At 38.7% G+C, this 25,007-nt stretch overlaps 2 protein-coding genes across 10 annotated transcripts in view; one reads left to right on the top strand and one right to left on the bottom strand.

Annotated features, from left to right (window-relative positions):
* Positions 1–9,334, top strand: part of C2CD6 (C2 calcium dependent domain containing 6) — a 187,074-nt gene extending 177,740 nt beyond the window's left edge. For 2 of the 4 annotated variants that reach the window (XM_033230701.1, XM_033230702.1), the window contains exon 16: positions 8,853–9,334. In XM_033230701.1, the coding sequence (XP_033086592.1) occupies positions 8,853–9,143 (291 nt within the window). In that variant the 3' untranslated portion in view covers positions 9,144–9,334. Of the gene's footprint in view, positions 1–748; positions 824–1,958; positions 5,547–8,852 lie in introns of all 4 variants that reach the window. The other 2 variants (XM_033230700.1, XM_033230704.1) reach the window with 2 other exon arrangements.
* A 12,613-nt stretch (positions 9,335–21,947) lies between these two features.
* Positions 21,948–25,007, bottom strand: part of STRADB (STE20 related adaptor beta) — a 31,061-nt gene continuing 28,001 nt past the window's right edge. For 3 of the 6 annotated variants that reach the window (XM_033230711.1, XM_033230710.1, XM_033230712.1), the window contains 4 exons: positions 24,620–24,724; positions 24,213–24,457; positions 23,276–23,318; positions 21,948–22,772 (listed from right to left, as the gene is read on the bottom strand). In XM_033230711.1, the coding sequence (XP_033086602.1) occupies positions 22,629–22,772; positions 23,276–23,318; positions 24,213–24,457; positions 24,620–24,724 (537 nt within the window). In that variant the 3' untranslated portion in view covers positions 21,948–22,628. Of the gene's footprint in view, positions 22,797–23,275; positions 23,319–24,212; positions 24,458–24,619; positions 24,725–25,007 lie in introns of all 6 variants that reach the window. The other 3 variants (XM_033230714.1, XM_033230713.1, XM_033230715.1) reach the window with 3 other exon arrangements.

Here is a 25,007-nt window from a genome sequence, read left to right on the forward strand (position 1 = left end):
GCCTGTAATCCCAGCACTTTGGGAGGCCAAGGAAGATGGATCACTTGAGGTCAGGAGTTCAAGACCAGCCTGGCCAACATGGCAAAACTCTGTCTCTACAAAAAATATAAAAATTAGCCAGATGTGCTGGCACATGCCTGTAATCCCAGCTACTCAGGTGGCTGAGGCACAAGAATCGCTTGAACCCAGGAGGCAGAGGTTGCAGTGAGCCAAGATCACACCACTGTACTCTGGCCTGGGCAACAGAGCAAGACTGTCTCGAAATAATAATAAATAAATAAATAAAATGCTATCTCAATATAATATGAGCTGCCATGTATTGTCTAAAGGCATCTCACAGCCTTTTAAAAATCAGATTACATTTCTTCTGACAATTCTATTTTATTTTTACTTTTGTTTCTGCTTGAAGTTGCTGTGCATTATTTTGAGTTTACAAATGCAATACAAATCAGATTACATTTCTTCTGACAATTCTATTTTATTTTTACTTTTGTTTCTGCTTGAAGTTGCTGTGCATTATTCTGAGTTTACAAATTCAATAGGGTGACTATTATAATACCAAAGAAGCCAATATTTCACATATATAATATTATATGTATACAGATTTATTTCATAATTGGCAAGGTATAGTTGTTATGATAAAAATATTTAGGTTTAAAAATTTTATACCTCTAATAACTATTGCAAGAATAAAATGATCTTGATACTCTTACAAGTAATCTAAAATTAGAACTTCTTTTTTTATAAGGTGGCTTTTTCACCAAAAGAATATAATTCACCATCTTTCAGACCAGAATATATAGAATTCAAACCAAAATTTCAGGTGAGTCCTGAATTATTCTATCCCAGTATCATTATACTTAATTACTAGGTTTATTCAATACTTTAATCAATAGTTCTAAAAAGCTACTTATTAGAAACACCTGGCTATCATAAAAAATACACATTCCCAGGTCCATTTCTGACTTAATGAATCTCAACCCAGAAACAGAACCTGGGAATTTGTATTTCTCAAAAAGGAAAACAAAAAAAATAAAAATACTAAAGGGGATTCTTAATTTGTCATCTGGGTATCCACTAGAATTTGAAAACCAGTTATAATAAGTTGCATCCATTAAAAATAATTTTGAACTACTAAGTTGAAATAAAATAAGACAAATACTAGGCTGATTCTTTCACATTTAGCTTTTTTTTTGTTAGAGCATGAAAAAAGAGTTTCAATAACAATTTTTATTCTGAAGGCTGTTTCAATGATAGAAGAGCCTGATCCCAAAGCTAAAAGCTGCTTATGAATATTATACTGAAATTTTACTGTAATCCTGAGTTTTCTATATGGGTCTCCCTTATCCATTTCTGAGGCATTATACAGTATGCATCAAAAAGCAAGATTAAACTGTGACATGTTAAGGACTGGGTGGAGCTCATTATCATTGTTGAAACTCTCAGACTTAAAGGCAGATGATATATGCCCCTAAGTCAGTTTTCAGAGAATATTTGATACTTTTCATGAGTTTCATTTCAGTACTTTTCACTACTTGCTTGAATTTAAAAAAATATTTCCTACATTGCTATGAATGTAGCAAATATTTAGGTAGATGAGACTTGGATCCTGATGTTAGCCACTGTCTAAGGAAATGAAGCTAACACTAGAAATTAAGTTCTTAACAATAAGCTATTTATGGGTGGCTTTTTAAGTATTTAAAAATATTCTAAGTAGCGAAAAGCACTTGGACACAAAATAGCGTCAGAATTAAGAATTTGAAATTTTTCCATTAAAATATTTTATTTCAATTTCAAATATTTTAAAATAATTAAAGTTGATTTTCTCCCTTTGTGGAGGGTAGGAGAGTGAATAGATATATTGACAGATTGCTCAAAGAAAATTAACTAGAAAATGTATAATAAATTCAAAATCATTGCTACCAAATGTCTTACCTTTTTTTTTTTTAACATTGCAGTTTCAGAAAGTCAACAAGAATGGTTTTGATCCTTTTCTAAGGAATATAAACAAAATGTCAGTCAGAAAAAGAAAAGATCAAGATATATACAAATATAGAAACATTTTAGGTGCAGAGGTTATAGAGCACGAAGACCAGGATCCTCCTTATCCAGCACAATCAAAAACTGCAGGACCTGCTAATAAAACCTGGGCCCATGACCCTAATATCTTCACAACAAAGACGTCAGAAACTGAGAATAAGTTAGCCCCTGACCCTACTATCAATACGATAAAGGGTTTAGATACAAAGAATAATTTAAAAGAAAATCTACCAAATGTATCTTTACCAAGTTTCAAAGGAGAATCATCAAGGGCTGGAAATGTACATGCAAATACATGTCACCTCTCGAAGTCTTTAAATTTTACCCCACAGATAGAATATTTAAAACAATCAATGATACTCAAGTCAATTTTAAGTAAAAATCTGCAAGACCTTTCAGACAAATTATTTTCTAAACCAGAAGTTAGTATGAACAGTGAAGCAAGAGAGAAAAGTAGTTCTCTACTTATAAGCATTCATGATAAATCATCAAGTAGTATGGAAGACAACGTATTGGAAAAAAAACAAGATTTAAACAACTGGCTTTCAGAAAAAGACATTTTAAATTCAAAGACTACTTTAAGTCAAATAATTAAAAATATTCCTGTGGATTTATTTTCAGAAGGTAGTCAAATAAATGAAAATATTCCTGCAGATTCACTTTCAGAAGGTGATCAAGTAATTAAAAATATTCCTGAATATTCACTTTCAGAACGGGGTCAGATAATTAAAAATATTCCTGCAGATTCATTTTCAGAAGGTGGACCAGGACAATCTCCGGAAGTAGAAGAACATGTCTCTAAAACACACTTCGAAGCAGATGAGAGAGATTTTCCAATTAAAAAAAAGAGTAGTATCAAAAAGAAACATTTAATAAGTGAAGTACCTAACTCCAAATCAGGTTCAAGTGGCACTGTACATGACTACATTGTGAGGCAAATATTCACTGCACCAATATTCTCAGAATTGGAGATAGAAGTGAAAGAGCCAAGTGAAACACCAGTGAACTTGGAAACTCAATTACCTACACCTTGGAAGAGAAGTTTGTCGTCACATATTCTACTTCATGAAGATAATGCTGATAAAATAGAATTGCCACAGCCCAGATCTGCTATAAGCCAGATAATACAAGCATTTCCTATAGATACACTTTTAGAATCTGGGATAATCAAAGTGATAGAATTAGATAAAGAACGCCGTAAGAGTTCTTTGCTGGGTACGGGGATCACTTCTCCTAAAGGAAAGCTGAAGGATTCCCAAGAGTATTATTCAGAAATCAGAAGCGAGACAGAACCTCTTTCTGAGCAGAATATACCCATCATTCCCAAAGACACTACTTCTGTTAGTAGAGTTGAATTTATACAGGAAGACCAAAATATGTTCCCACAAGATTCAAGTTATTATTCAATAGCAAATAAAGAACTGGATTTGCCAAGAAATGGTCAGAGGCTTGGTAAAGATGAACATGACCTCAGTTCTACTTTAGAAAGTTTAACTAACTCATTAATGGATAAACTTAATGAATCAGATGAAATAATGTTAAAATCCTTTTTAAAAAACATCTTCAATGTTTTTTTCAAATATAATCAATCTGAAAGAAGAGGACAACCAGAAAGAGAATTAGAAAGACTAATTCAACCTTCTTTTACAAGTGACACAGAACACCTTAAAGAAATCCAAGAGAATTTTGATAAAGTAGACAAATTAGACAGAAAACATATTTTGAGTCCAAAGTTGCGTGTGTTTCTAGAAGAACTCTCAGAGTCAGAAGTAAAAAATTTAAAATCTGAATTAAGTAAACAAATCCAGCATTACCTTGTAGAAAGACTTTCAGAATCAGGACATATCACCAAGGAGGACTTACCAAAAATCTACCGAAATCTGTATCTGATGAATGAGAAGGTAGAGCAGAAAGGGCCAAACAGTTTTCAGGGGAAATATTCCGAAACTAAAGAAATCATATCTTTTATCAAAAATTTCAATCATCATTTCATAGATAAACATTTAGAAATAAAGCTAAGGTCTTTTTTAAATGAGATTCTCCAAAACTATTTCCTTAAAAACATTTCAGAAAGCAGTTTATTTAATGAGACAGAATCTGAGACTATATACCCAAACATGTCTTCTCTAAGGACTAAAAGTGTCTCACTTTCTTTTCACGAACTAGAACAAGATATTTCAAAGGGGAGTTTTGGTAGAAGGTTTGAAATAAACATGAAATATCCTTTAAGTAAATCTCTACAAAACTATCTGATAGCTTTATCAGAAAATGAATTATTACATCTAAAAGCTGATTTAAGCAAACACCTCCAGGGTCTTTTTATAGAAAAACTTTCAAAATCAGGACTAATGACAAAAAGGCAATTAGAAGGGATCAAGCAGCATATAAATTTGCTTAATTCTAGTTCTATACCATTAAAATATATAAAGACACATTTACCTTTTAGAGATGACCATCACTTTGTGGAGAAGCATTCAGAAAAGCAAAATAAATATTCAAGAATTGTTCAACAAACCACTTTACAAATGGTTTCTGAGGATAAACTTAGAGAAACAGAATTGATTCGAGAGAAAGAAAAGAAATATTTTCCCTTACAGAATTTAAAAGAAAATTCATCTTTAATTAGGGAACAGAAAAGTTATTACACTAAAGAAGAAGCTAAAACACCGAGTTTAATCAAAGTACAACCTTCTTCCAATAAAAATATCCAGGCAAGTCCATTAAATAATTCATCAGAAACACTTACAGATACACTGCTTAAGAAAGTAAGGAAAGAACATGTATTTATGCAGCTTACTCAAGCAAAAAATTCTGTTCATAAAACAGAGATTCAAGACCCATATAGTTGGGGTGGTAAATCAAAAATAACTCAATCAAAAGCTTGGTGTGACAGGACACAGAAAATGAAGTCCCTTGATAGAAAGGAGCATGTAAACATCTATAAATGGACTGTTCAGGAAAAACCTGAAGCAGTATTAACATCATATCCAAGAATTCCTAATGCCAGAATGCCAAGGGAAGATGAGTACGTAAACAGACTCACTTTTCCTTCCTGGCAAACTAGCACTTTAACTCGTTTCAATACAGAGACTGAGGAAAAATCAAAATTAGAAGACCAGTATTGTCAGAGACTGAAAGGAAATAATAACAATAATAAAAAACATTTAGTAACATTTGCACAATACAGAAAAGAAATACAAACTTTTTATATAAAACCAGATGAAATTTGCAGTGAAAAATGTGCCAAGTTCCCTGAAATACAATCATTCCAATATAAAGATGTAGAAAATGAGAAAAACTCGAAACCATCCGTCTTCCCAGAATTATTTAAGAGAGAAGATCTAAAACCCAAGGTCCGAAAAGAAAGAGACCGTGTGGCCAAACCAAAAAAGTCATTTAACAAGATAGTCAGGATACTACCAACCACACTGCCCACCACAAGAATTCACCTAAAGAAGTCTGTTCCAAGGACACTGCTTCACTGGACTGCAAGAACTACTATACATGTAATGATGTTTTTCTAAGTCTCCTACTTCTGTATTTGGCAAAGTTCTGGCAATAATTTAGGGTGTGTGTATCTGCATCCAACTGTGTGTATAACCTTAATTACCCCCAAGACATACAGACCTCCAATTTAAAAATTCCTCTGAAAGGCCGGGCGCGGTGGCTCACGCCTGTAATCCCAGCACTTTGGGAGGCCGAGGCGGGTGGATCACGAGGTCAGGAGATGGAGACAATCCTGGCTAACATGGTGAAACCCCATTTCTACTAAAAATACAAAAAATTAGCCAGGCGTGGTGGCGGGCACCTGTAGTCCCAGCTACTTGGGAGGCTGAGGCAGGAGAATGGTGTGAACCCGGGAGGCGGAGCTTGCAGTGAGCCGAGATTGCACCACTGCACTCCAACCTGGGCGACAGAGTGAGACTCTGTCTCAAAACAAAACAAATCAAAAAATTCCTCTGAAACTTAAGTATCACCTCACCTGATTCAAAATGCAATCACAAAATCAGGGAGACTGTTAACACACCTACTACCTTTTTATGAAATAAACAGTGGAAACTCTTCCTCCCAACCCACCATCTGGGACATGAATTAGAAAAAGGTGCCCTCTTCCTCTGGGCAGATTCTCCCAGCTGACACAGCCGAGAGTGAGAGTACATAGTCCTGATTGTGGAAAACTGCCTGGATTTTAGCCCTGACTAAAATTAGTACAACTATTGGCTGTGGCCAGATACTGTGGAAACATAGCTGACATTTTCTTTTCATAGAGATTAACTACAACTATTAGAGGTTTGTTTTTTTTTTTTCACATAGCCAAATTATCTTTGCTTCGGTTAAACAAATATGAAGCTCCTATGTGCCAGTTATCTGGCTGAAAATTAGGGATATGTAAAATTTACAATCCATTGGATTATGAATTGCAAGAATTTAACTTCTAGTCTTTTCTTTTTTCACCACCATGCTATATCATGTGCTGAGAAACTTGAGAATTCAAATATATTTTTAATATTAACATAAAATGATTAGGAGGCCAGGCTCGGTGGCTCACGCCTATAATGCCAGCACTTTGGGAGGCTGAGGCAGGGGGATCACTTGAGGCCAGGAGTTTGAGACCAGCCTGGCCAATGTGGTGAAACTCCGTCTCTAGTAAAAGTACAAAAATTAGCTGGGTGTTGTGGTGCATGTCTGTAATCCCAGCTACTTGAGAGACTGAGGCACGAGAATCACTTGAACCCAGGAGGCGGAGGTTGCAGTGAGCCAAGATGGCGCCACTGCACTCCAGCCTGGACAACAGAGCAAGAGCCGTCTCCAAAAAAAAAAAAAAAAAAAAATTAGGAAAGTAAATCTGCGACTAGACTTTATACAAATCATTCTACAGCAAATTTAAAATCTAGAATGGAAGGGACTTTTAATTTTCTGAATCACTGGTCTTCCCTGTAGTATGCATAACAGGCATGATCCATAATTGGAAAAACTGCTAAGTAAATATGAGTAGGTAAAACTCACATTAAATTGATACTTTGATGTGCATAATTCTCCCTTTGAGAAAATAAATCTAATTTCTGCATAAGTATTTTGATTTTATTTTCCACAGTAAAGCAAACTATTTGCTTTATAGTAGCAGGGTAAATATTATATAGCTATATATTATACACACTATATATTATACAATTAAATATTAACTATATAGTGGCAGGGTAAAAATATCAGCTTATATTTTCAATTTTGGATTTTTCTTTTCTATCTAAATTCTGAAATTTAGTATTGACAGGGTGAGTGTTTGTATATATACACATGTGTCTACACACTTGGAAAAAAGATAGAAGATGGGGTCATAGTTTTCAAAGAGGATTTTCTGATTTTTTTTTAAGACAAATGGAATCTTTAATACAACTTTTCAAGCAAAGTAAGAAATTGCGTTTATGTTAAATGATATAAGATTATATAGGATCTCAGAACCCTTATCCTAAGAGGAGGCAAGGGAGATAGAGTTATCTTTATTTCTCTTGGTTAAACCAACTGTTCCTAAACTTTCCTCTAATAGATAATTGAGTGGTAAGAGGGCATTTTTCAGATGATCAGAACAACTTACTCATCTGATTTTCTAAAATTCAGGAATCTCCCAAAGGAATCAAGACAAAAGAGAGAAATTGAGTCATAGGAGCACCTAGAAAAGTGACCAGTGGCCTGGGTCTCCATGCCCTTTCACTGCCAATCCAGTAATGGGTTATATCAGCTGTGAAGGAAAATTATGTGTTACTCACTAACATAGCATAAATTATCGCAGTGTGGCTTCCCTAATTGTCTTGTGTACATAAGAGGGAAGAGGAAGAATGTTTTCTTGCCTTCTTCAAAGTCAGGCAAAAATGTTAAATAGGTAGAATTTATCTTTAGACTCATTATACATTCTTTTTTGTAAATCTTTTTCTGACTGCCTAATTCTTATTAGTCCTGCCCAATGTTCCCTGACCCCCAGTTCTATTAATCCATCCCCACCTGTGTTCAAATCAAGCAGCCCATTCCCTTGGTGTGGCTGTCTTTGCAAAGTATTATGAGATGAGCTACTCAAACTGCTGAGGAAATTGTTTACCCTAATTTGAGGATAACTACTAGATTCATACCTTATATAGCTATATAATAGAAAATTTGAAAAAGAATCATTTATTATGGTATATATCCTTCCAGTTATTTTACTGAATGTTTTACTTGTTTACTCAGAGTATACATGCAATTTTTTATTTTTAATGTAAACATTACAATCATATTCTTGGATGTGGCACACACACGCTCCTTCTCTCTGTATGTATATAAATTAAAGATGGTTACTAAAGGATGAAAGATCAAATTCTGGATGACATAAAAAGTAAAATATAAGAGTTCATAATTTATATTTGGGGTCAGGGAGAGAGATTTTGGTGGAGAGAAATTACAAAGTAATCTGGCCAGCATTGCTTAGGAGTCTGTCCCCTGAGGTCAGCTCTCAAGTTTTTCAGGTTTCTAGCTTCTTATCTTCAATATCTTTTGAAATAATGGATCCTTTGTAACAGTAAGATCTTTTTAAAGCATGGTTTCTAGCATAGTATTTAGCACAGTATCTAACGGGAGGCAAGGGTGTAGGGTCTGAATTTAGAGACTGCCTAAGAAACATCCAATGTTTTCATTCTTCGTCTTTAACTGTTGCTATTATAAACTTTAGTCCTTGTATGTTTTTCTTTTTTCTTTTGACCATCCATGTCAGAAGTCCTTGTAAATTTAAAACCTACTTTTAAGAAACCTAATTTACCAATCTGATCTTTTATTTTATTATTTAGGATTGTTCAGATAAATTTGAGGATTTACATGACATGACCTCATTTATACACTTTAAAAAAGTAAAATCAAGATCAAGGCTTTTAGGAAAAAGGTCAGATGATATCCATAATCATGCCAGACACTCTGCAAGACCATATACTGCTCCGGAGGTTAACAAGCAACGAGAGAGCTACAGTGGAAAGTTTACAAGTCGTCGAATGGTTTCATCAGGCTTAGTTCATATAAATGATAAAACATCATATTGTGAAATGCAAAAAATGCGGCCAAAAAAAATTAAAAGAGGATATTGAAAAATGTTCGTTCATTTGTGTTATTATAAAGCATGTTTAACTTAGAATGATATGTGAGACCAGCAGTCAGAATATCATTTCTCCATTAACAAAATGGTTTGGAGATCTCTTCTTAATTGTGTGACAGAAGTCAGCAACCAAATTTCATCTTGTTAGAACCATTTTGTTTTGAGTAAAATGAAAAACAAACACATTTGATATAAATGTGTTTTTGTTCATGAACCTTAGGGAACAAACCCAGAAATGTGTGTTTAGTTTATATTCATGAACCAAGTTTTATTTCTCAGTTTTTACTTTTTCCACTATATAATATCACTCCAATTTGGTTTTCTCTGACTTCTCCAACCTTTGTTACACTGTAAATTATCCCTTTCTACCCAGTTTTCAGGTGATTTGTGGTTACCAATGTGTGCAGCCTTTTGTTATGAATATATGCTTTTAGGCCAGGCACCATGGCTCATGCCTGTAATCCCAGCACTCTGGGAGGCCAAGGCGAGTGGATGGCTTGAGCCCCGGAGTTCTAGACCAGCCTGGGCAGCATGGCGAAACCCCACCTCCACAAACAATCAGCTGGGCGTGGTAGCACGCCTGTGGCCCCAGCTACTGAGGAAGCTGAGGTGGAAGAACCACCTGAGCCTGGGAGGCCAAGGCTGCAGTGAGTTGTGAGAGTGATACCCCTCGCAAGAAAAAAAAAAAAAAAGAATATATACTTTTACTCTTCAGCTTTAGTTATATTTCTAGATTCAACAGTTTGCAATTCTCTGGGCCTTATACTTGTTTATTGACTTTTTTGGGACAGAGTTCTAGCTATGTTGCCCAGGTTGGTCTCAAACTCTGGGCTCAAATGATCCTCCCGCCTCAGCTTGTCAAGTAACTGCGATTTATAGGTGTGTGCCACCACACCCAGCTGAACTTTTATTCATTTTAACATCATCTGATACTGCATTTTTTTACACAATAAAAATAAGAATATAGTTAATTCCTGAAGTATCTCTTACACAGCAGTGACTTTCTAAGTTACTCATACAATTGTGAAAGAGCCTCTTAGTACCACCATACTTGGGAAGCTGCATAAAATTGTAGAAACTGAATAAAATACAATCTGGCTAAATCAACATAGGATTTAAATCAGACTTCTGAGAATTAGTTCTGTTTCTTTGTAAGTACAGTATTTGGATCTTGTTGAACTTTGATCCACTCTTGAAAAGCAAAACTCGATTTACAGAATTTTTGTTTCTGTTTTTCTACCGGAAGTTATAATGACTATGGGGTTTAAATAGAATTGGTTGATGGAAAACGTAATTCCTGATCATTCAATATTATAATCAGGATAGTAATTTTTTATAGGGACTAAGAATTTCCAGTAATCCTCAAAGTCGTCAGTACTTGTATCAGTCAGCTTGTAACTGGAAAACACAACTCTAGATCTTTCAGGTAGAAGGAATACAGGGAGTTGGTTTTGTGGGTGATGGAATCAAGGCTAAGAAGCAGAAAGGGATGTTGAAGCAACCCAGAGATTAGCAAGAGTGGGAAGTGCTACCACCACTCGGATGGAAAGGACAGTAGGGGGAACTGGTGCTACCAGAGTCTTGAAGCTAGAGACAAAGATGATACCGCCACTGCCAGGGACACTCGAAGCAGAAGGGGAGTGGGGCCAAGGGTGAGATATACTATGTTTCTCCTCTCTTGTCCTGCTCTCTGATCTTCTACTATTGCCTCATTGGAAACCAGAGATTGCGGGTACATGGGAAACGTAGATCCTAGTGAAGCAGAACAGGGAGAGAGTGGAGAAATGAACTTGAGAGCTAATAGGCAACTGGCCAACAGTACTTATGAGGGAAACCATTGATCTGGCTTGCAGTAAAGGACGAAATATTTACTAGATAGAAATCTCAAATCTCTTTGCCACATTAACTTTTTAATGGCGAGGGGGCGGAGCAAGATGGCCGAATAGGAACAGCTCCAGTCTTCAACTCCCAGCGCGAGCGACACAGAAGACCGGTGATTTCTGCATTTTCAACTGAGGTACTGGGGTCATCTCTCTAGGGAGTGCCGGACAATCGGTGCTGGTCAGCTGCTGCAGCCTGACCAGCGTGAGCTGAAGCAGGGCGAGGCATCGCCTCACCTGGAAGCGCAAGGGGGAAGGAAATCCCTTTTCCTAGCCAGGGAACTGAGACACACACACCTGGAAATCGGGTAACTCCCACCCCAATACTGCGCTTTAAGAAACACACACCAGGAGAATATATCCCACACCTGGCCGGGAGGGTCCCACGCCCACGGAGCCTCCCTCACTGCTAACACAGCCGTCTGCGGCGATCTATCCGCAAGGCAGCAGCGAGGCTGGGGAGGGGCGCCCGCCATTGCTGAGGCTTAAGTAGGTAAACAAAGCCGCTGGGAAGCTCGAACTGGGTGGAGCTCACAGCAGCTCAGGAAGCCTGCCTGTCTCTGTAGACTCTACCTCTGCGGACAGCGCACAGCTGCAGTCCATTAGGGAAAGAGCGGCCGTGGCAGAGCGAACGACTCTGTCTGACAGCTTTGGGGAGAGCCGTGGATCTCCTAACGCGGAGGTTGAGATCTGAGAACGGACAGACTGCCTGCTCAGGTGGGTCCCTGACCCCTGAGTAGCCTAGCTGGGAGACATCCCCCACTAGGGGCAGTCTGACACCCCACACCTCACAGGGTGGAGTCACCCCTGAGAGAAACTTCCAAAGAAGAATCAGACAGGTACACTCGCTGTTCAGCAATATTCTATCTTCGGCAACCTCTGCTGCTGATACCCAGGCAAACAGGGTCTGGAGTGGACCTCAAGCAATCTCAACAGACCAACAACAGTCCTTCTGACTGTCAGACGGAAAACTATCAAACAGGAAGGACCCTATACCAAAACCCCATCAGTACGTCACCATCATCAAGACCAGAGACAGATAAAACCACAAAGATGGGGAAGAAGCAGGGCAGAAAAGCTGGAAATTCAAAAAATAAGAGCGCATCTCCCCCTGCAAAGGAGCGCAGCCCATCGCCAGCAACGGATCAAAGCTGGTCAGAGAATGACTTTGACGAGATGAGAGAAGAAGGCTTCAGTCCATCAAACCTCTCAGAGCTAAGGAGGAATTACGTACCCAGCGCAAAGAAACTAAAATCTTGAAAAAAAAGAGGAAGAATTGACAGCTAGACTAATTAATGCAGAGAAGATCATAAACGAAATGACAGAGATGAAAACCATGACACGAGAAATACGTGACAAATGCACAAGCTTCAGTAACCGACTCGATCAACTGGAAGAAAGAGTATCAGCGATTGAGGATCAAATGAATGAAATGAAGCGAGAAGAGAAACCAAAAGAAAAAGAAGAAAAAGAAATGAACAAAGCCTGCAAGAAGTATGGATTATGTAAAAAGACCAAATCTACGTCTGATTGGGGTGCCTGAAAGTGAGGGGGAAAATGGAACCAAGTTGAAAACACTCTTCAGGATATCATCCAGGAGAACTTCCCCAACCTAGTAGGGCAGGCCAACATTCAAATTCAGGAAACAGAGAACGCCACAAAGATACTCCTCCAGAAGAGCAACTCCAAGACACATAATTGCCAGATTCACCAAAGTTGAAATGAAGAAAAAATCTTAAGGCAGCCAGAGAGAAAGGTCGGGTTACCCACAAAGGGAAGCCCATCAGAATAACAGCAGACCTCTCGGCAGAAACTCTACAAGCCAGAAGAGAGTGGGGGCCAATATTCAACGTTCTTAAAGAAAAGAATTTTCAACCCAGAATTTCATATCCAGCCAAACTAAGCTTCATCAGTGAAGGAGAAATAAAATCCTTTACAGATAAGCAAATGCTTAGAGATTTTGTCACCACCAGGCCTGCCTTACAAGAGACCCTGAAGGAAGCCCTAAACATGGAAAGGAACAACCGGTACCAGCCATTGCAAAAACATGCCAAAATGTAAAGACCATCGAGGCTAGGAAGAAACTGCATCAACTAACGAGCAAAATAACCAGTTAATATCATAATGACAGGATCAAGTTCACACATAACAATATTAACCTTAAATGTCAATGGACTAAATGCTCCAATTAAAAGACACAGACTGGCAAACTGGATAAGAGTCAAGACCCATCAGTCTGCTGTATTCAGGAGACCCATCTCACATGCAGAGACATACATAGGCTCAAAATAGGGATGGAGGAAGATCTACCAAGCAAATGGAGAACAAAAAAAGCAGGGGTTGCAATCCTAGTCTCTGATAAAACAGACTTTAAACCATCAAAGATCAAAAGAGACAAAGAAGGCCATTACATAATGGTAAAGGATCAATTCAACAGGAAGAGCTAACTCTCCTAAATATATATGCACCCAATACAGGAGCACCCAGATTCATAAAGCAAGTCCTTAGAGACCTACAAAGAGACTTAGACTCCCATACAATAATAATGGGAGACTTCAACACTCCACTGTCAACATTAGACAGATCAACGAGACAGAAAGTTAACAAGGATATCCAGGATTGAACTCATCTCTGCACCAAGCGGACCTAATAGACATCTATAGAACTCTCCACCCCAAATCAACAGAATATACATTCTTCTCAGCACCACATCGCACTTATTCCAAATTGACCACATAATTGGAAGTAAAGCACTCCTCAGCAAATGTACAAGAACAGAAATTATAACAAACTGTCTCTCAGACCACAGTGCAATCAAACTAGAACTCAGGACTAAGAAACTCAATCAAACCGCTCAACTACATGGAAACTGAACAACCTGCTCCTGAATGACTACTGGGTACATAACGAAATGAAAGCAGAAATAAAGATGTTCTTTGAAACCAATGAGAACAAAGATACAACATACCAGAATCTCTGGGACACATTTAAAGCAGTGTGTAGAGGGAAATTTATAGCACTAAATGCCCACAAGAGAAAGCAGGAGAGATCTAAAATTGACACTCTAACATCACAATTAAAAGAACTAGAGAGGCAAGAGCAAACACATTCAAAAGCTAGCAGAAGGCAAGAAATAACTAAGATCAGAGCAGAACTGAAGGAGATAGAGACACAAAAACCCTCCAAAAAATCAATGAATCCAGGAGTTGGTTTTTTGAAAAGATCAACAAAATTGACAGACCGCTAGCAAGACTAATAAAGAAGAAAAGAGAGAGAAATCAAATAGACGCAATAAAAAATGATAAAGGGGATATCACCACCGACCCCACAGAAATACAAACAACCATCAGAGAATACTATAAATGCCTCTACGCAAATCAACTAGAAAATCTAGAAGAAATGGATAATTTCCTGGACACTTACACTCTCCCAAGACTAACCAGGAAGAAGTTGAATCCCTGAATAGACCAATAGCAGGCTCTGAAATTGAGGCAACAATTAATAGCCTACCCACCAAAAAAAGTCCAGGACCAGATGGATTCACAGCTGAATTCTACCAGAGGTACAAGGAGGAGCTGGTACCATTCCTTCTGAAACTATTTCAATCAATAGAAAAAGAGGGAATCCTCCCTAACTCTTTTTATGAGGCCAACATCATCCTGATACCAAAGCCTGGCAGAGACACAACAAAAAGAGAATTTTAGACCAATATCCCTGATGAACATCGATGCAAAATTCCTCAATAAAATACTGGCAAACCGGATTCAGCAGCACATCAAAAAGCTTATCCACCATGATCAAGTGGGCTTCATCCCTGGGATGCAAGGCTGGTTCACATTCGCAAATCAATAAACGTAATCCAGCATATAAACAGAACCAAAGACAAGAACCACATGATTATCTCAATAGATGCAGAAAAGGCTTTTGACAAAATTCAACAGCCCTTTATGCTAAAAACGCTCAATAATTCGGTATTGATGGAACGTACCTCAAAATAATAAGAGCTATTTATGACAAACCCACAGCTAATATCATACTGAATGGGCAAAAACTGGAAAATTCCCTTTGAAAACTGGCACAAGACAGGGATGCCCTCTCTCACCACTCCTATTCAACATAGTGTTGGAAGTTCTGGCTAGGGCAATCAGGCAAGAGAAAGAAATCAAGGGTATCCAGTTAGGAAAAGAAGAAGTCAAATTGTCCCTGTTTGCAGATGACATGATTGTATATTTAGAAAACCCCATTTCTCAGCCCAAAATCTCCTTAAGCTGATAAGCAACTTCAGCAAAGTCTCAGGATACAAAATTAATGTGCAAAAATCACAAGCATTCTTATACACCAGTAACAGACAAGCAGAGAGCCAAATCAGAATGAACTTCCATTCACAATTGCTTCAAAGAGAATAAATACCTAGGAATCCAGCTTACAAGGGATGTAAAGGACCTCTTCAAGGAGAACTACAAACCACTGCTCAGTGAAATCAAAGAGGACACAAACAAATGGAAGAACATACCATGCTCATGGATAGGAAGAATCAATATCGTGAAAATGGCCATACTGCCCAGGTGATTTATAGATTCAATGCCATCCCCATCAAGCTACCAATGAGTTTCTTCACAGAATTGGAAAAACGCTTTAAAGTTCATATGGAACCAAAAAAGAGCCCGCATTGCCAGACAATCCTAAGTCAAAGGACAAAGCTGGAGGCGTCACGCTACCTGACTTCAAACTATACTACAAGGCTACAGTAACCAAAACAGCATAGTACTGGTACCACAACAGAGATATAGACCAATGGAACAGAACAGAGTCCTCAGAAATAATACCACACATCTACAGCCATCTGATCTTTGACAAACCTGACAAGAACAAGAAATGGGAAAGGATTCCCTATTTAATAAATGGTGCTGGGAAAATTGGCTAGCCATAAGTAGAAAGCTGAAACTGGATCCTTTCCTTACCCCTTATACGAAAATTAATTCAAGATGGATTAGAGACTTAAATGTTAGACCTAATACCATAAAAACCCTAGAAGAAAATCTAGGTAGTACCATTCAGGACATAGGCATGGGCAAGGACTTCATGTCTAAAACACCAAAAGCAACGGCAGCAAAAGCAAAATTGACACATGGGATCTAATAAACTAAGAGCTTTTGCACAGCAAAAGAAACTACCATCAGAGTGAACAGGCAACCTACAGAATGGGAGAAATTTTTGCAACCTACTCATCTGACAAAGGCTAATATCCAGAATCTACAAGAACTCAAACAAATATACAAGAAAAAAACAAACACCCCATCAAAAAGTGGGCAAAGGATATGAACAGACATTTCTCAAAAGAAGACATCCATACAGCCAACAGACACATGAAAAATGCTCATCATCACTGGCCATCAGAGAAATGCAAATCAAAACCACAATGAGATACCATCTCACACCAGTTAGAATGGCAATCATTAAGAAGTCAGGAAACAACAGGTGTTGGAGAGGATGTGGAGAAATAGGAACACTTTTTTTTTTTTTTTTTTTTTTTTTTTTTTTTTTTTTTTTGAGACGGAGTCTTCCTCGGCCTCCTGCCGCCCAGGCTGGAGGGCAGTGGCCGGGTCTCAGCTCCTGCAAGCTCCGCCTCCTGGTTTACGCCATTCTCCTGCCTCACCTCCCAAGCAGCTGTGACTACAGCGCCCGCCATGTCGCCCGGCTAGTTTTTTTTTTTTTTGTAGTTTTTAGTAGAGACGGGTTTTCACCATGTTAGCCAGGATGTCTCGATCTCCTGACCTCGTGATCCGCCCGTCTCGTCCTCCAAAGTGCTGGGATTACGGCTTGAGCCCCGCGCCCGGCGAAATAGAACACTTTTACACTGTTGTGGGATGGTAAACTAGTTCAACCATTATGGACAACAGTATGGCGATTCTCAAGGATCTAGAACTAGATGTACCATATGACCCAGCCATCCCACTACTGGGTATATACCCAAAGGATTATAAATTACTCTACTACAAAGACACATGCACATGTATGTTTATTGCGGCACTATTCACAATAGCAAAGACTTGGAATCAACCCAAATGTCCATCTGTGACAGACTGGATTAAGAAAATGTGGCACATATACACCATGAATACTATGCAGCCATAAAAAGGATGAGTTTTCGTCCTTTGTAGGGACATGGATGCAGCTGGAATCCATCATTCTTAGCAACTATCACAAGAAGAGAAACCAAACACCGCATGTTCTCACTCATAGTGGAACTGAACAATGAGATCACTTGGACTCGGAAGGGGAACATCACACACTGGGGCCTATCATGGGGAGGGGGAGGAGGGAGGGATTGCATTGGGAGTTATACATGATATAAACGTCATGCCATGTACCCAGAACTTAAGTAATAATAATAAAAAAATAAAATAAAATAAAATAAATAAAATAAAATAAATACACAGACATGCTCCAACAAAAAAAAAAAAAAAAAACTTTTAATGGCAATTTTGTGACAAGCAAAGAATTTAAAACTCCTTACCATGGAAATCTCTTACATTTTCAAAAGTCTTTTTTTTTTTAATTCAAATACTTTAATTCAAGAGAGAATTCAGTAAATATTAAACATCTACAATACGCCAGACACTTTTACTAAACAGCAATATACCAGTGAATAAGACAATATTCTCAGGAAGTCCACAGTCCTTCGGGAACATAAACACAGAAGTAATTAGAGTTGTGTCAGTGCTTTTTGGGGAAGGTACTATAGAAGCTCATAGGAGGGCATTTTAGCTAAAGTGACTGCTAGTTTGGGTCCTTTGAAAAGCAGACACCAAGATGAAATTAGACGTGTGGTAGTCATGGCCCCTACCAATGTGTCCATGTCCTAATCCCAGAAACCTGTGAATGTTACCTTATGTGATGAGAGATTTTTGCAACTGTGATTAAACCAATGGTGTTGAGATGGGGGGAATTATCCCAAATTATCTGGGTGGGCACAATATAATCACAAAAGTCAGAGAAGGAGATGGGACCACAGAAGCAGAAGTTGGAGCAGTGCTGTGCCATGAGGGAAGGAAGTAGGAAGCCTCTAGAATCTGGGAAGGCAACAGAATCTCCCCTAGAGACTCCGGAAGGAGTGTAGCGCTACCAATCCATTTTAAACTGTCAGATAATGAATGTGCATTATTTTAAGCTGCTGGGTTTGTGGTAATTTGTCACAGCCGTGATAGGAAATTAATACCACCTGCAACAGCTGTTTTGAGGGGAAAAGTCTGGGAGGGAAAACTAGGGAGGCAGTAGAAGATGGCTGGGAGAGCTGTCCATGATGTAAGTCTGACCAAAGTGGAAGAGAGGGAGGAAGACAAAAAGGCAGAATAGGAAATGGCTTAGACTGCAGTGTCATTCTAAATAAGTTTCAGTCGAGCTGATGGGGAGTGCTCCAGCCGAAGCCATTAATCACAAAAGGCCTTTGTCTCCCAGGAATGGGCTTGACTTGCAATCCCTGCTGCCAGGGGTAGGGATAGGATGAGGCAGGTATGGTAGGTAGGATAATGTTCCCCAAAAGATGCCTACATCCTAAGGCCCAGAATCTGTTAATATGTTAGGTTATGTAGCTAAAGGGAACTATGATTGCAGACAGAATTAAGATTGCTTATCAGCTGACTGTAGACAGGGAAGCTATCCCAGATTATCTCGCTATGCCCAGTATAATCACAGGGGTCTTTAAAAAGTAGAAGATGGAATCAAAGGGAGAACCAGAGAAATGGCAGAATGAGGATTCAGCCCCAAATTGCTGACTTTGAAGATGGACAAACAGGGCCATGAGCCAAGGAATGTGAATAGTTTCTAAAAACTGAAAAGGCCAAGGAAACAGATTCCCTTCTGGAGCCTCCAGAAGGAAAGGAACCCTGCCAAACCTTGATTTTAGCTCAGTAAGACTGATTTCAAACTTCTGTACCAGAACTTCAAAATAATATTTGTGTTGCTTAAGCCACTAAGTTTGTGGCAATTTGTTATAGCAGCCATTGGAAATACAGCAAGCAAGGAGCCTAAGGTACAAAATTTAAGAAAGCACTCACAGGGTGAAGTCATCACTCATGGTGATACACATGGTGATGGTTGATTTTGTGTGTCAACTGTACTGGGACACAGGTGCCCAGATACTTGGTCAAACATTATTCTGAATGCCTGTACTCCCAGCACTTTGGGAGTCCAAGGTCAAGAGTTCTAGACTAGCCTGGCCAACATGGTGAAACCCCATCTCTACTAAAAATACAAAAATGAGCTGGGCATGGTGGCCGGAGCCTGTAATCCCAGCTACTTGGGAGGCTGATGCAGGAGACTCACTTGAACCCGGGAGGTGGAAGTTACAGTGAGCTGAAATCATGCCACTGCACTCCAGCCTGGGCAACAGAGCAAGACTCTATCTCAAAAAAACAAACAAAAAATAACATTATTCTTAGTGTCTCTGTGAGGATATGTATTAGAGTTCTCCAGAGGGGCAGAACTAATGAATATATGAAATGGAGTTTACTAGGGAGAATTGGCTCACACTATCACAAGGTGAAGTCCTGCAGTAGGCCATCTGCAAGCTGAGGAAAAAAGCCAGCAGTTGCTCCGTCCAAGTCCAAAAGCCTCAAAAGCAGCAAAGCCAACAGTGCAGCCCTCAGTCTGTGGCTGAAGGCCCAAAAGTCCCCAGGAGGCCCATGTGCAACTCCCAGAGTCCAAAGGCCGAAGAACCTAGAGTCTGATGTCTAAGGGCAGGAGGAGTGGAAGGAAGCATCCAGCATGGAAGAAAGATGAAATCCTCAAGGCTCAGCAAACAAGGTTATCCCTCTTCTGGCCGCCATCTTCTAGCTGTTTAGCAGCTGACTGCATGGTGCCCACCCACATTGACGGTGGGTCTTCCTCTCCCAGTACACTGACTCAAATGTCACTCTCCTCTGGCAAAACCCTCATAGACACACCCAGAAACAATATTTTACCACAAGGGTCCCCAAACCCCTCTGTGGACCCATACGAGTCAGTGGCCTGTTAGGAACCCAGCGTCACAGCAGGTGAGCAGCAGGGTGGGTGAGCATTACCGCCTGAGCTCCACCTCCTGCCAGATCAGCGACCACATTAAATTCTCATAGGAGCATCAACCCTATTGTGAACTGCACACACGAGCGATCTAGGTTGTGCCGCTCCTTATGATAATCTAATGCCTGAGATGGAACAGTTTCATCCTGAAACTATCCCCCACCCCATGGAGAAACTGTATACCACAAAACTGGTGCCAAAAAGTTGGGACCACTGTGTTATCAGCTATCTAGACATCCTTCAATCCAATCAAGTTGACAATATTAACCATCACAGGGTGTTTCTGGATCAGACTAACATTTAGGCCGGGCGCGGTGGCTCAAGCCTGTAATCCCAGCACTTTGGGAGGCCGAGATGGGTGGATCACGAGGTCAGGAGATCGAGACCATCCTGGTCTACACGGTGAAACCCCGTCTCTACTAAAAATACAAAAAAAAAAAAAAACAAAAAAAAAACTAGCAAGGCGAGATGGCGGGCGCCTGTAGTCCCAGCTACTCGGGAGGCTGAGGCAGGAGAATGGCGTAAACCCGGGAGGCGGAGCTTGCAGTGAGCCGAGATCGCGCCACTGCACTCCAGCCTGGGCGACAGAGCGAGACTCCGTCTCAAAAAAAAAAAATAAATAAAAATAAAAAAATAAAATAAATAAAAATAAAATAAAAAAAACATTTAAATTGGTCGACTAAGTAAAGCAGATGGCATTCTCTAATGTGAGTGGACCTCATCCAATCACTTGAAGACCTGAATAGAAGAGAAAGGCTAAACTTCCCCCAAGTAAAAGAGAATTCCTCCTGCCTGAATGCATTTGAACTGGGACATTGGCTTTTTCCTGCCTTTGGACTCAAACTGAAACACGTACTCTTCCTGGGTCTTGAGTCTGACAGCCTTTGGACGGGAACTACACCATCAGCTCTTCTGGACGTCCAGCTTGCTAACTCACCTGGTAGATCTTTGGACTTGTCAGCCTCCACAATCGCATGAACCAATTCCTTATAATAAATCCATTTATATATGTGTATATATAAAATATAGATATATATGCACATTCATTCTATTGGTTACGTCTCTGGAGTACCCTAATACACCCCATAGTAGGGGATCTGAGAAGCACCATATCATGCCCTTTATGGTCCAATTTTTAAACTACACACATTCAGGAGAACCTCCACACAGATTTGAAAGAACCTCTAAGGTCTCTGGGCCTCTCTTACAGAAGGGAAATTTAGAAGGAGGAGGTTAGTAGGATGAACTATAGCCCTTACCACTAGAGTTGCTCTTAGGGCCTCAGTGGTCTTCATCTTCTCCCTTTTCCACTGTTCATTTTAAATTCTTTCACTTTGGTGGGTCTTGGTGGCTTAACGGATGGAGTAACCCAAACCTTCATTCTTGAGCGGGTCCAGTCAATAAACATGAAGATAATTGTGCTTGAAATGGCCTATGGATTTGTATATTATTTGTCTTTTTAATTTTTTAGTCCTGTAGTAATCATTTTAAAATAACTTTTAAAGTAATATAAATAAGATTGTATAAATTAAGAAAATCAACTGAAGTAGGTCCCAGTTTACCACACCTCCAAACTACGTATTCTTTTTGAATACATAGTTTGAGACATGGCAGAGTCTCTTTTCTAGTTAGGAAATATTAATTAAGACCTCTATGTCCTCATGTTGTACCTCCTACAGGAGCAATAACCATACAAAAGGCCAGAATGCCTTCTGCCTCCATTTAATCGAATACTCAGTTGATTATAGATTATGTAAATGAATCTGCTTGAGAAAGGGCTTTTCTTGGCAAAACAAATCAGAATCTGTATTTTAGCTCTGTCAAACCACGCAAGGAAAATAAATAAAAGTATAAACTCAATTCAGTAAATCTTTATTGAGCTCCCACGGGGTGCATGAATTTAGGATCTATAATTTACATAAGTAGGAAAGTGTTACTTTAGCCCCCTTTTATTAAAAAAAAGCAAATTACAATTTCTGTATATATTTCAAGTGAATCATTTAATATGAGTGAGGTTCAGTTAGATGTTACCATAAGTATTAACAGAAGAAAAAGGGAAAGCACAAACATTTTCCCTCTACCAGAAAAGGGTCTGATGTAAGATAAACCAGCCTGTTGGTTTAACAATAGCTCATTAAAAAGGCCAGAGAATCTGGGAGAAGAAGATGTACCTGGAAGCACTGTCCTCTGAGGGCCCATTCCCAAGGGACAGCAAAATACTGAAAAAAACTAACTGGCTCAAAAATTATATTGAGAGAGAAAAAGAGTTAGTCACAGCTTAGAAAAAAATTCCAGAATAAATGACACTCGCTAGATTAGTAATTCTGATGTTTCCCTGGAGTTGTCATAGTACTCTGTGGGAACCAGAGGGACTACAAACTGATGCCCCTTTGAACAGAGTGGTTTTAAATAATAGATTCTCCAGTGCACCAACTGTATTTTCAAGTATAATTCTGGTATTTGTACCTAGCAATACAGAAGAAAAAGCAGCAAGGAGAAAGTGTCAAGTATATAGGACATAAAATGATTTGGCAGCCCTAGAATTCCCAGTATGAGTCTTTTTCATCAGGAAAATCACATTCTGGCTCAGTCCAAGGTAACACTGGAGGCAATGATATTGATGGCTTGTTATAAGCAGGAGGCAACAGTGAAAGTATTGAATCGTGGCTTTCTTCTTTCATCTGTTAAAGAAACTCAAAATAAGGCTGTTGATATATCATTTCAATACATCAGTTTTGTTAGCAATAAATAACTTTTAAAGAATTTATGTTAAATGTGTTTAAAATTGTTTTCAGGTATTTCCCCCTAAAACTGCCTTTGATTCTAGTAATCTGAAAACAGGAAGAAGAGCCAAATAAACTGACTTCTTATCAGAATTACTTTGCCCTTTCATCATTTCTAGCCAACATAGAAAATGTCTCTGAATTAATCAAAATATACACCAAGCATCAATAACATGTAATGATAGTCCATTTTGTTTTTACTCATTTTGTTTTGAAGAATGAAAGTATTTTAGAAAGTCTGTAATTGAACTACCAAAAGTATTCTTGTTTTTAACTTTATTTTGTAACAGAGTTATTAGTAAGAACCTTGGTAACCAAAATATCTCATCAAGCCAACAAAATAAAGTGACTTTTTAATAGTAATTAAAAACATCAAGACAACGGATGATAGATCAGCTCACCTGTTTGAAGAAAACATGGGACAATAAACTGCTTGCTGATGGCCTGAAATTTTTAAGAAAGTTATAAAAAAAACCTTTATATTAGAATGTAGATTTCAGGTGTATAAATATGTTAGAAATTAGGTTTAGAGCTATAAAACCCAATAAGAAAAAAATTAAAAAGAATATATATCAGAAGCCCAATTCTTAGCTACAACCTTGACTAAAGGGAATAATTGTAGAGGTATCCTTCAATTAATCCATACTCAACATCTACTGGACACAGTATTTACTGACAGTAACTTAGTAGGGTAGCAGCAATTTACATTTTTATACTGCTTAGAGTCAACATAAATGTGCTAATTAATGTCTAGAAAGAGTAACTGATTTTTACTCTGATTTTTCTTGTAAAAATCAGTTAGAAAATGGTACAGCTGAGACTGAAGCCCAACTCTTCTGATTCTTTTATTTTCTTTTGAGATGCAGTCTCACTCTTGTCACCTAGGTTACAGTACAGTGGCGTGATCTCGGCTCACTGCAACCTTTGCTTACCGGGTTCAAGCGATTCTCCTCCCTCAGCCTCCCGAGTAGCTGGGACTACAGGTGCATGCCACCACACCCGGCTAATTTTTGTATTTTTAATAGAGACGGGGTTTCACCATGTTGGCCAGGCTGGTCTTGAACTCCTGACCTCAGGCGATCCACCCGCCTCGGCCTCCCAAAGTGCTGGGATTATAGGCGTGAGCCACCGCACCCAGCCTCTTCTGATTTTGAATCCAGTATTCTCATTTCCTTGTTCCCACTAGTTGTTCTTAGCACTGACATTTTCTAGATTAGACAATATTTTGATCAAAACATTGATAAAAGATTTGTATTCTCCTGGAAGGGCAATGTTACAAAGCTTCTATAAAATGTAAAACATGTACATTTTGCAGTATTTAGAAGAGATCAATATTACCTTTTCTCAGGATCTTGTTGCAAACAGAGCTGTACCAAGCTAAAGAAGGCAGGAGAGAAGGTTTTTGAGGATGGTGTGTGTAATCGGTCACTATTTACTGTGTGAGTTCCACTGGAGACAAGCACGCTTTCTCCAATCCCAGAGTCTACACCTGACCGGGAGTTTTTCATTCTAGATTCTGATTGAGGGAAAATACTGATATCCAATGGGCTGTAAGGAGGACCTTTCAGTTTCTGTAACAGCATCTAAAAGAAACAGAACTTTCCTTCAACACTTTCCAGGCAAAATATTAAAACAGTAACAATAAAGCTCCTAAGAGTCTATAGCAAATGTATTTAACAGAAATTAACTAGAATGTAAGCAATCTTATGAAAGGGAAGTAGCTCAGGGATTTTAGCAGCACTTACCTGAGTTCTATGCATGTCCTGGAAAGGCACCTGCCCACTGGCTAATTCACATGCTGTAATCCCAACACTGTAAATATCTGACTTCACATTATACCCATGTAAATCCTGTAGGACACAATTAATTTGAAGTCTTTTAGTGCAAATAAGTTAACCAAAAGTTATACATGTGTGCTTTTTTGATAAAGAATGGTGAACAACAATGGAAAAGAAACCCATAAGTGACAAATCAAGACACACTTAATATATGGTATTTAATTTCCTAACACAATTTTGACAAGAAAGAGAAATAAAGTCTTGCAAAAGGCCATTCACCAATCCACATATAAAGTCACAACTGTACTTCAGTCAAACTCAGAAGACACTTGAGACACAGAAAACCCAGTGCAAC

Source organism: Trachypithecus francoisi, unplaced genomic scaffold, assembly GCF_009764315.1.
Source record: "Trachypithecus francoisi isolate TF-2019V2 unplaced genomic scaffold, Tfra_2.0 Lachesis_group13, whole genome shotgun sequence".
Classification (NCBI taxonomy): Eukaryota; Metazoa; Chordata; class Mammalia; order Primates; family Cercopithecidae; genus Trachypithecus; species Trachypithecus francoisi.